Source organism: Mytilus galloprovincialis, chromosome 11 (genome assembly GCF_965363235.1).
Source record: "Mytilus galloprovincialis chromosome 11, xbMytGall1.hap1.1, whole genome shotgun sequence".
In the NCBI taxonomy this organism is placed as follows: Eukaryota; Metazoa; Mollusca; class Bivalvia; order Mytilida; family Mytilidae; genus Mytilus; species Mytilus galloprovincialis.
The window spans coordinates 23,964,547-23,976,141 of record NC_134848.1 but is presented as its reverse complement, the minus strand read 5'-3'; the positions used below and the strand labels follow the sequence as shown (position 1 = coordinate 23,976,141).

At 30.5% G+C, this 11,595-nt stretch overlaps 1 protein-coding gene and 1 long non-coding RNA gene across 2 annotated transcripts; both read right to left on the bottom strand.

Moving 5' to 3' along the window:
- Nucleotides 1–4,681: 4,681 nt before the first annotated feature.
- Nucleotides 4,682–7,154, bottom strand: LOC143051898 (uncharacterized). The gene is made up of 3 exons (XM_076224893.1): nucleotides 6,512–7,154; nucleotides 5,707–5,934; nucleotides 4,682–5,042 (listed from the first exon to the last, which is right to left on the bottom strand). Exons 1-3 carry the CDS (start codon nucleotides 6,915–6,917, stop codon nucleotides 5,026–5,028), a joined length of 651 nt encoding a protein of 216 aa, XP_076081008.1. The 5' UTR covers nucleotides 6,918–7,154; the 3' UTR covers nucleotides 4,682–5,025.
- A 751-nt stretch (nucleotides 7,155–7,905) lies between these two features.
- On the bottom strand, nucleotides 7,906–9,996 carry LOC143051062 (uncharacterized). Its single transcript, XR_012970569.1, has 3 exons — nucleotides 9,885–9,996; nucleotides 9,074–9,259; nucleotides 7,906–8,053 (listed from the first exon to the last, which is right to left on the bottom strand). It is a non-coding gene; the product is annotated as an uncharacterized LOC143051062 (long non-coding RNA).
- Nucleotides 9,997–11,595: the final 1,599 nt, after the last annotated feature.

Below are 11,595 nucleotides of genomic sequence, written 5' to 3'. Positions count from 1 at the left end.
CTGCATACCATGCAATGATTGTCGAAAAAAAATAACCAGTACCTCCGTAGACCAGTCCAGCCAGTAAAGAGTTTAAAAACATTGATAAAATAATGAGACTTAAACAGATGTTAAATTGTGTTTGTGTATCTCATTTGTTCATGTTTTATATATATATATATATATATGTATCACCATCATTGATGGCGATCCGATGGATATATCTGTTGTAGAGTTGTCACTGACTCAGACGTACTTATGAATATAATTATTTTCTGTGACTGTATCTTACATTAATTTGTAGGATCCTTTACTGTAAATAATTTAGCTGATCTGTAACAATACCATCTTCATGCCTAATATATCATGTACTGTAGTACACCGCTAGATTAAAACTGACGAGGAAAGGTAACACACGGCTACTGAAAGCTTTATTTTTGTAGAGCCCAGGTGGTCGTGTTGTCTAAAATCTTTGTTTAACTTTACTGAAACTTATTACATATCTTTAACCAAATTAATAGACAGTATCTACTTTTATAATATGAACATGTGGTGTCGGTCTTTTTCGACCTTGAGAAGGTCTATGATACTGCATGGACAAATGGTTTTAAATTTTCCACGTCAAAAACGGTCGGGATGCATTTTTGTAACAAAAGGAAATTGCATTTGATCCAGAACTCACTTTGTACGGCAACCCATTTAAAATGGTTGATGAAACCAAATTTCTTGGGTTAATTTCGATAAAAAGTTAACCTTTCTATCCCATATCAAAATGTTAAAATCAAGATGTTTAAAAGCTTTAGATATTTTAAAAATTAAATATTCGTACGAAGCATTTCAATGTCAATAATATGTATGATTTATTCAATAATGTTCCATTTACAAATATTGTTGCTTTTTAACAGAAATTGGAATTTATTATAGAATATAAGAATGTTATTATATTTAAATCGATTTTAATTTTTATCACGTTATTTTACTGTTGATTTTTATTTGTATATAATCAATTTGCTTTAGTCAAGTATTTTAGTATATTGAAGGATTTTAAAAATATGCTTTAAATTGTAAAAATATTCGAATTAGCTCCCGCCGCGATATAGCCTTTTTGTGCTAATGCGGCGTAAAGCAACCAACAATCAATCAATCAAACTTATCTAATACATAATTAAAACAAGAATTTTTTTCCAAACAATTATGGAAACTTGAAAATAATAACACTGTTTTTTTTGTTATCTTAAACTAATAAACATGAGGTTGCCGAGGTTTTCAAACAAACAAAACAAAATATTACACGATACCAGTTTTAATGCCGTATTGACGAGCGCCCCTAAGACGGCTAATATTCCATCGGCTATTTTTAGAGTCAAATTTTGGGGGGTCTTAACTGCACCTCAGTTTTAAAAGTTTTTGTCTGGGCAACACGATTCATTAACTAGTTTGAATTGACTTTGAACATGCTTTCAGTAACTGCGAGTACTCTTAGGTGGGTACTTGATGTCTTTAGTCTATTTGTTAGTTGTGTATTGTGTTTTGTGTCTAGCTAATGAGTCAAACCTACCTCAACTTTTTTTTTAACAAGTTTAAAACATTCTTTGTGAAATGAGTGTTTTTGAACTTGTTTAGTGGCGGACTTTATAGGCTGCACCAGTACCGATGAACTTGATTTATCACTGTATTATTATTTCATTTAGAACATTTATCCATGTTATCTTTATTTTCACCTCAAACGAAATTTCTCATGTTGATTTTGGACATCTGTTGCCAGGGTTCAATTCAGCACCCCATTATTTCAAAATTTTCATTTCATTTTAGTTTTTATTTGAATTTTGAATTTTATTTATCTATTTTATTTGCATTTTATTTACGGTTGCCCAAAGACCCTTTGTTTGTGGGTTGGTAACCGACAGAAGCCATGATCTTTCTTCGCCAATAAAATATATTTTGACTTTAATAACGTCTTCTCTCTTATAATTCGATTTAAAGGGCTTGACCGTTAAATCACGTTATCAGAGGAAGACAAGACTTGCTACAGTTCATGCACAGGTCAATGTAACGCGCATGTCTTAATTCGATTACACGGCATATTAATTTTACCAGCTAAAGCACTCCTCACAATGTTTTGAATGCACGGTCTGCTAGGAAGTAACTATATATATCTAAGGTCAGATTGTTGAGTTTATTGTACGCATAATTAATGTAAACCCACCCATCCCTCCTCTTATATTTTTTTCGATACTGCTGTTTTATGTCTTATTTTACAGATTTCTGCTTAGTTTTTAACCTCAACATAGAACTCCTGTCACGGCTTCTGGATTTACAACTCTTCGCCAGTCTATAAACACAATTACCCACATTATGCCGTCCATCTGACGAGTGATAACGGATTAACAGTCACGGTGAACCGATAAATAATGTTATGACAGTCTTTTAGAAGAGTTCATCACTAGAGCGGACTTTATAGGCTGCACCAGTACCGACGAACTTGATTTATCACTGTATTATTATTTCATTTAGAACATTAATCCATGTTATCTTTATTTTCACCTCAAACGAAATTTCTCATGTTGATTTTGGACATCTGTTGCCAGGGTTCAATTCAGCACCCCATTATTTCAAAATTTTCATTTCATTTTAGTTTTTATTTGAATTTTGAATTTTATTTATCTATTTTATTTGCATTTTATTTACGGTTGCCCAAAGACCCTTTGTTTGTGGGTTGGTAACCGACAGAAGCCATGATCTTACTTCGCCAATAAAATATATTTTGACTTTAATAACGTCTTCTCTCTTATAATAACACTGTTTTTTTTGTTTTTTTTTTTTGTTATCTTAAACTAATAAACGTGAGGTTGCCGAGGTTTTCAAGGCCTCAATACAGGTCCATTTATAACCAATTAGATATGTGAATGATCTTTAATCTCAAAATACATATATATCCTAGCTAATTTTGACTTTAAATTTCTAAGAAGCCTCAAACTCTAATCAAAACAGAAAGGGGAAATGTATTACAAAGATAAGTTACACTCTTCTAATATGATCAAGAGATTTCAAAACCAATTTTAATTTAAATTGCTTGAGAGATTAAAAAAAAGACTTTGCAAATATTGAAAAACACGAGGATTTGTCCTACCTTTAACGGCAATATTTGGATAAACTCAATATAATTTTTCAGATTGTTCAATCTTCGCCTATGATTCTGGCATGAAATTATGTAATTTATTCTTGGATCATTATATTATTTGAATATGAATGGTTTTGGTGATTTTGAAAAAAAAAATAAAATACAAATATTAAATATTATTATAAAGTATTGTGAATTTGCTTCAAATATTTAAAAACCCTAAAAATACCCCACAGGTTAGGGACTGTGCAATATTTATCTGAGGGTGGGGCCGGTGTACAGCAAATATTTATTAAAATAAAACTTTATGCCCCGCCAAAATTTATTTTAAAAAAAGTTCCTGCCCCGCTTCAATTAATTACAAAAAAAGTCCTTGCCCCGCTTGAAAAAAATAAAACACACATATGGAAACATGATATTTTTTAACTCAAATGCACAACATTCAATAACACATGTATATCAGAGTTAATATATCAACTCAAATGCATATATTTCAATATTATAAAGATTTTATAACACATTTTAATTGTGTTTTGAAAATAATATTTTATACTGCCACTAGAATGTTTCTATACATTTTTTTTATATTCATTGATATACATGATATACTTTCCTTGGAATTATGAAATTCAACTTTAATAAGGGTTTACCCAACATTTTTACTAATTTTTATAAACTTTTGAAGAAGTATTTATTTTGAGATATTGACAAAACTATATAAATGTGAAAAAATTGTGAAATAACCAAATCAAGTATAAAATTGAAGAGCTTGAGGACCAAAAATACCAAAAAAGTATCCCAAATGAGGCTGAGGAATTATCTATGCCTGAGGAAGAAAATCCTTAATTTTTCAATGAATTCAAAATTTGCAAACTGTAAATTTATAAATTTAACTATGTCATTCATATATTGTGTCAACACATATGTGCTAACTACCAGGCTTGTGATAACTCATTTTTGATGTATTTTATAAAACAGTTTACTTATTAAAAAAAGTCATGAAATCGTGATGGAACACGAATTTGTCTATTAGGTCTAGTTGTTATCACTGGGGTTATCCCTCTTTCAATGTCACTATCAGAACATGCAGAATGGTTAATAGCATCTTGTTCAGAGTCCGATTCAGCTTCAGAGACAGATCCAGCGTCAGTGTCTATTTCAGATTCAGATTCATACTGTTCCATAACAAGATCGTCATTTTCATCATCAACTAATTCCTCCTCCTCAACTACCAGATTTGATGCAATTGCTCTCTTAACTGCCTGAACCTTCTCATGCTTATATTTAAAATAGCCCAGCTGTTTATGAATTATGTATTTGTCAAGAATAGACACTGTTTGTTTATCAATATTATTATTTTCAAACATGTCTACCCAGTCATAATCTTCAAATCCTTTAGCCCCTTCATCTTGTCTCTTTTGTTGATGTTCACTTTTTCTTTTCTCTCTGTCTGATTTGAGTGTTTCCATATGCAGTATATAGTTCTTAACAATTTGTTTGGGAACTATAAACTTCTTACTGAACACCTCAATTCCATTATCATCAACACTTGAAATCTCTCCTTCGCTAAACATTTTTGATCTAGGTTGGAAATCGTCATGTCTTCTCTGGACTCCATCGATAGAAGTTGGTGTGTCTTTGTGCTGAAGATAATGAAATTGAGGTAGCTGTTCATAATCTGGGTATGGTCTTGGCACAGGTGGCATCAATTCATTGCCAAATAGATTAGAATTTTGAGAGTTCTTGCAGAAATCACATTCCTGTCCAAGTAATCTACACTGATACTTGCGGTACTGTAGATAAAGTTCACCTTGTTCAATGTGACTGGCAATAAAGTTGAAAATTTTGTTAAAATATCCATGTCCAGGAACATTATTTTTTTCCGATTTCGATGACTCACAAAATCTTTTCAAGTACTTTCCGTTTCAGAAGAAATGGTTATCTATAAAATAAAATAAAAAGTCTTTTCTTTTTGCTGGAATACACTGTCCAGTATTATACTAATATAATTATAAACAATACAAGGTGAATGTCTGACAGAAGAAGTCAAACTTTTTAGTTTGAAGCTGAGAAACTTGGAAAGGGCATTTTTCTAGTTTTCATTGTGTTGAATACAAAAAAGTTGTTCACCATCTCTGCAAAGCTGATTATTTATTGATGGAATTTATTTTATGATGATTTCTAATAATAAAAAATATGCAAGAACGCCCCAGCAATTGATAAATTTATATATACTATATCTGGTCAATTTCAATGAAATATGGCTGTGACTCTAAGAAAACATAACATCAACAACATTAGGTTTGTGACAATGGTTGGCCGTTATACCACACCTTCTCCTTCTAATTTAAATTTTTTTGGAAAAAATTCTTTTGAACATTCAAAGAGAATAATGTTAAACATCAATCTGTCTATTGAAATACATACAAGCCAATGTGCTATCTTGAAGGCTGTACTAATAGTACTTTAACCTATAATTACTCACATCAACTTCATTTTGGCTTTCATTGAAAACTGTCTCATTGCAATTGGCAATCATACCACATTTTCTTATTTTTGTATAGATCACCACAGAACATCTTATCTTTAAGTTATGCTAACATTACCTGGATGTTCAGTTACATATGCATGTAAGTATCCTCCTGCTGGATCTCTGGCATCATCTATTCGTAGTCTTATTTCATTTGAAACTGCCCAAGCATTTTTTTGCATGGTTTCTGATTTTTTGTGCTCTACTTCTTTTGAGGACAATTCTTGAACCTCTTCTCTGGACATTTCCTCAAAGGGTTCAAAATAATCCCATCTGAGTGAAGCCCCATCTACTAATGCATCTCCTGTAAAATAAGACACTATCTTCAACAAAATTTATCTAAATTGCTTGAAAATTGATTATATTATTAAAGACCCTATTGAAATGAACTTTATTTTATTTTGTTTGGTGTAAATTTTTTATCGTGTATCAAAAAATATATTCATATTTTTTATACTTTAATATAAAGACAAGTATGTATTAACTTATTCAACATTATTTAATGGTTTAATATAATCAACCCCTTAAAAATCAAATGGCTATCATGGTTTAATAGATATATTTAACACATTGATACACATATTTGCTTTTGACAATTTTTTTTGTATCAAACATACATATAAATTTCACTTTAGTATTAAGAATTTCAAATTAAGCATTTTTTTATCAGATACAAAAAAAAAAAACAAATTAATCAGAGTTTGATAATTTTCACTTTTAAATGAGTTAAGAACAAAAAAACATAGAAGAAATCAAGTGATTTCATTCACTTTTAAACTTTAGTTACAGTTAAACGTTTCGTATATAAAAGACTCATCAGTGACGCTCAAATCAAAATAATTGAAAGGCCAAATAAAGTAAAAATGACAAAACATTCTAACCTATAGCACTATTGGTCCGCTCTGCTTCATTCTGTGCAGAATCTCCAGATGCGCTATAAATTCTTACTCTTCTGACCATATTTTGGATGCGACACAACTCTGCAAATCTAAATCTTACAGCTAAATTATTTACACCAACGCCTGGTCCTGCATCTGTGTATTCTGCGATCACAGGATTTACAGAGGGAAGATTAAGACTGTCTATTTTGTCTAAGAGAGTGTCACAATTACTGGTTAGAGTCTTTATATGATTTTTTATCTCATTAAAATGGTCAACATCATCTGTTTTCAAACATTCTGTCACTGAATTAATAGACTGAAGAACAATTTGAATAATGTTGTCTACCTCAGCTGGTTTATTCCATTCAGCTAGTGTTGATGTTATTCTCTGTTTTAAATGTGTCATCCTCTTCTCCTCATAAGACTTAAATTCATTGCCACCACTCTTAAGTGAGGTAAGATCTTCTTCATTATAACTGTCTTTGACATTAAAGATGATGTCTCTGACAATAGCATACTTTGTTCTGTCTTGTTTCGTATAAAGTATGTCAGATTTTAACTCAAAGATGTCTGGATCTTCATACCTTAATCTGATTAGATCACTTGCCCAGACACAACCAGAGCTTCCAACATAAAATTTTGGACGAATAATGACATGGCTGTGGTATGTATTCTTCACTAGCTTATCATTCCCTGAAATAAACAATAACATCTTTATTACATTGACTTTTTTGGAATTTAAAAAATATATGCAGAGTTTTAGTATAATATACGATACATTCATCTGTATGAAACATACAGTGACATACCAGACAATTAAATATATGTTGCAAATTGTCTCCTTTGATTTATAGCACATTTAATAATTGAATGAAATCAGGAAATAAAGTGTAGAATTCATTAAGAAAGATTTATGAAACCTTCTATATCTTATTTTGTTTATAGTTTAGGCCTCTGGTTCTGGGGGGTGGACCCCCCTCCCATTTGACGACGATCAATGCATTTGAATGGGGACATATATTTGGAACTTGGTTTGGAACCCCACTTTTGAAAATGGCTGGTTCCACCCCTCATGGTGTAGCTTTAATACTATGCAATCAGAGTCAAGTGTGTGCTCCCTGTAGAAGTCTGCATGGCTATATATAAATGCTTAAATAAGATTTTTTTTTCATTTTATATCCACAATATTTTTAAATAAGAAATTAAATCCATAACAAAAAATTATTGCCTTATATCATAAACAGAACAGTACTACTTCAATGATATTCGGTCTTGGATTGAAAGTTGATTCATTGGCAATCATTTGTACCAAATCTTCTTATTTCTGTATAGATCACCACAGAACATGCACATACCAGTGTCATTTAATATTGAAAGGAAGATAATTACCCTCAATATTTTCTGTTTTCCATGTCATTACTCGAAATGAGCTTGGTGTTTGGTAAACCTCAGGGGTTCCAAAGTCGTGTTGTGGAAGTTTTCTTTGTTTACTTTCATCAGATACTTGCAAAATTTTTCCACATTTTGTATCTCGTAATCCAACTAAAAAATCAATGTTAAATAAAATTTAATAGAGCTATAGCTACTTATAAGAATATAAGGTATACATGTTTATGACACAAATATATATTTCACATGTAAATACAAATAAAAAAATAAAGAGGCAGTAGCAACGGTTTTCCAAAGAAAAATAGTCTATTATTTTTCAAGAATATGATGTATCTTGTATATAAATACGAGCAAAGGATATTTTTATGTGCAATATATAGCTTTATTGTTGTGAAAAAAATCATTTTTTATAAGCAGAATCCATTTTTATAATCCAAAAATCCACGCCCACCCATATGCACATAATCAAAGGATAACCTAAGACTGTGCATGCTCATATTTGTGCTTCAATAGATCAACCATATAAAAGGTATATATATATATTAACATGTGGATTTATAAAACCAGAAACTTTTTAAAATATGTATCGGCTGTGACTTAATTCTTACTACACTTTTTATATGACATGACCATAAAGGGCACATTCTGTTTATAATTAATGAACCTTGGTTAAACAAACATTAGTGTTTTAATGCCTAGTTATGTTCATAAGAGTTCTAAAATTAACATGAAACACATTTTTTCATTCATATTTTTAGAATATTCATTTATAAACCTTCACCAAAAATATGATTTTCTTTGCCTCTGCCTCTTTAAATTGTATTACATGATCCTTTCAATGTCATATGTCAACATATTGTCCTGAACTTGCATGAAATTTTGCCAATGGACATTTAACAAACAACAATCAATCAATCATTATTCATCTCAATCAACCAGTTCACACATCACTGATTAAAGAATGTAACCAAAGATTTGCTTATATTTTTTTCAAACAAACTATTATATGTTACAATCGGAGAAATGAGGCAATAATTTATTTGCTTTTCTCTTTGTGGATTCATCTTAAATTACATATCCATCCAGATCACTGTTTCTATTTTTATTTGAAAAAAAATGTTTTAAACATGTTAAATATTTAAAAAAAAATTGTTTTCATTTTTATATTATTACCATCAGTTCCTGGTCTAACATAAGCTTTATCGTCAAATGATATTTCTATCCCAGCTGGAAAAAATATACTCCTGCTTCCAAACATGTCTGTTCTGTTTAACTTGATATGAGCCCTTTGGTGGCGTGTCAGTTCTGTTTCATGATCTTCTGTCTTGGGTGGCTTCTTTGCACAAAATAACCAATCTCCTGTAAAAAAAAATTGACTATGGTATATAAAATTTTATTTTAAAATATGCTAGGCATCCTTATCAACAATCATTTGTTTTTTTCCTACTCATTTTATGATACATTATCATAAAAAAAATTGCAAGAACTGTTAGATTTTACATTTTTAGCTGGCTATCTTGCAGGTTTATATGATAGTCAAAGATGTAATGCATGTCTGCAAACAAAAAGTATAAGCCTGGTAGTACCTTTGATACATATTTAGAAATTTTCTTCATTATCATATTTTCAAATATTAAATACTGTAGCTCAGCTGTATTAATGCCTAAAAAAATATAGACATTCTAAATAATAATCAAAGGTACCATGCATATATTTACATGTCCGAAGTAAGGAGGAAATTTAATATTGTAGTGTTTGTAGCTTGATACTGTAGTTTACATTTGTTTTTCTGTTGTTTATAATTATAAGTTAACAGTTCAACTAATGTTCATTCATACTGTATACATGTATGACATGTCTGTTATTTTTTTTTCTGCAGCTTTGAATTTTTACCACTTATACATGTACATTTGTATGTGTTATAGTCAAATAAGTGTTTGGATTAAATATTAAAATACAAACTATTTTTTTGAAAAATATATACCTTTATGCTTTCGTCCTTCAATTGTGTTTACTTTTTTTGGTCGTGCTCTTAGCCACACAGTTCTAGCAGATTTGATAAGACGTTTTCCTCGCTTGTGAAGATTGTAGTTTGCAATCGATAACAAATCTTTGGATTTTACTCTATGATTCAAGTACAATACACTATCATGACGTCTACCATGAGCTGAACTCTTCGATTCTATTGCATTTGCTATAAATCTTTCATCATTATAATCTAGAAGAGGTTTTGGTCCTGCTCCTAATCTTCGTAACTTTACTCTATTGTCTCTGATCAACTTTTTAGCAAGCCTTCCAACAGCTTGATTGAATCTTTGAGAGTTGTACTTGTCTTCATGGAGGTATAGATTTGTTTTATTCTTTATTATTTCTTGTAGCATGTCGACCTTACACTCTACATCTGATCTTCTCATTTGACTGAGTTTACTGCAGTCTTTAGTTTGAATAGAATTTAATTCAGACTGTTTTGATTCTATTTCTTCATTTAATCGAAGGTTTATCATATCATTTGCAGCCATTAATGCATTGTTAACCTCACATTGAATTAATCCAAGTTTTTCAAGATCTTTCAGTGCTGTTTCAGGGTTTATTCCTACGCCAGAAAGTGCATCACGAGACAAGAAATTTGCTAATAGTGCTTTAACAACACTTCTATCATGTTCACTATCTAAGGTTTTCAACATGCTCTGAGTGAAATCATAATCAAGTTGCTTTTTAAATGCAGTTATGCCTATAAATTGTTCATCTTCACAAAGCTTCTTAAATATTGAAGTCAAGAGAAACATAGTCACTATCTAGAATTATGTAACATTTTTGGGTTTTTATATTTGTGTAAATGATACTTCGAATACCATGAATCTGGTGCATTAAATCATCCTTAAGTCTTGTATGTACATCATCCAATCTACATTGTATGGGAATACTAGCAATGTCAGCATATAGTTCAGCAGCAATTTTAAAGTCAAGTATTCCAAATGGGATTAACTGTAGTTCATCATCATTTTTATCTATGTCAGTGTTTCATAATTTGATGGTAAATTAAGCATTTCAAAGATACATATGAGAGCATCCAATCGTCGACAGAAGCTTTTTGAAGAGGATTCATTGCGTAGAGATTGTAAGCGGAGAAGATTGTGTTCGACTTTACAAGTTTGTAGAGATTTATATAATTGATTTTCGATCACCTTGAATGTTTTTCTTAAGTAAGATCGTTTTTCAGAAAAACTTTGTCCTGCATTTTCACTCACAAAGGGTTTTGTTCCAATGTTCATTTTTATCTTTGATGTACATAAATTGACAGTCAATCGTTCATTTATATGTAATATTACACTTAAAGCAATATTTGAATTTAAAAGTTTTTCTTGTACATTTCATTCTTAAATACATCTTGAACTAAAAGAGGATTCTGGAGTCACATTTTGAGAAATAAATACTATATAAAAGTCAAACTTCACCGCTCTTACTGGTGCCGGAAGGAAATAAGAAATATAAAAATTAGTACAAATCTGGAATGGACAAATTTCTTTCCGGAAACGACTGAAAGAACGTCAAAAAGCAAATTGAATTTTTTTATTTAAAGATATATCAAATATTAATATGAAATTCTTTGATAAAACGTACGTACTATAAAAAATCTAGCCACGCACATTTGTAAAAAAAAAGTATTCCCGATATGATGGACCGGATTTTAGAAC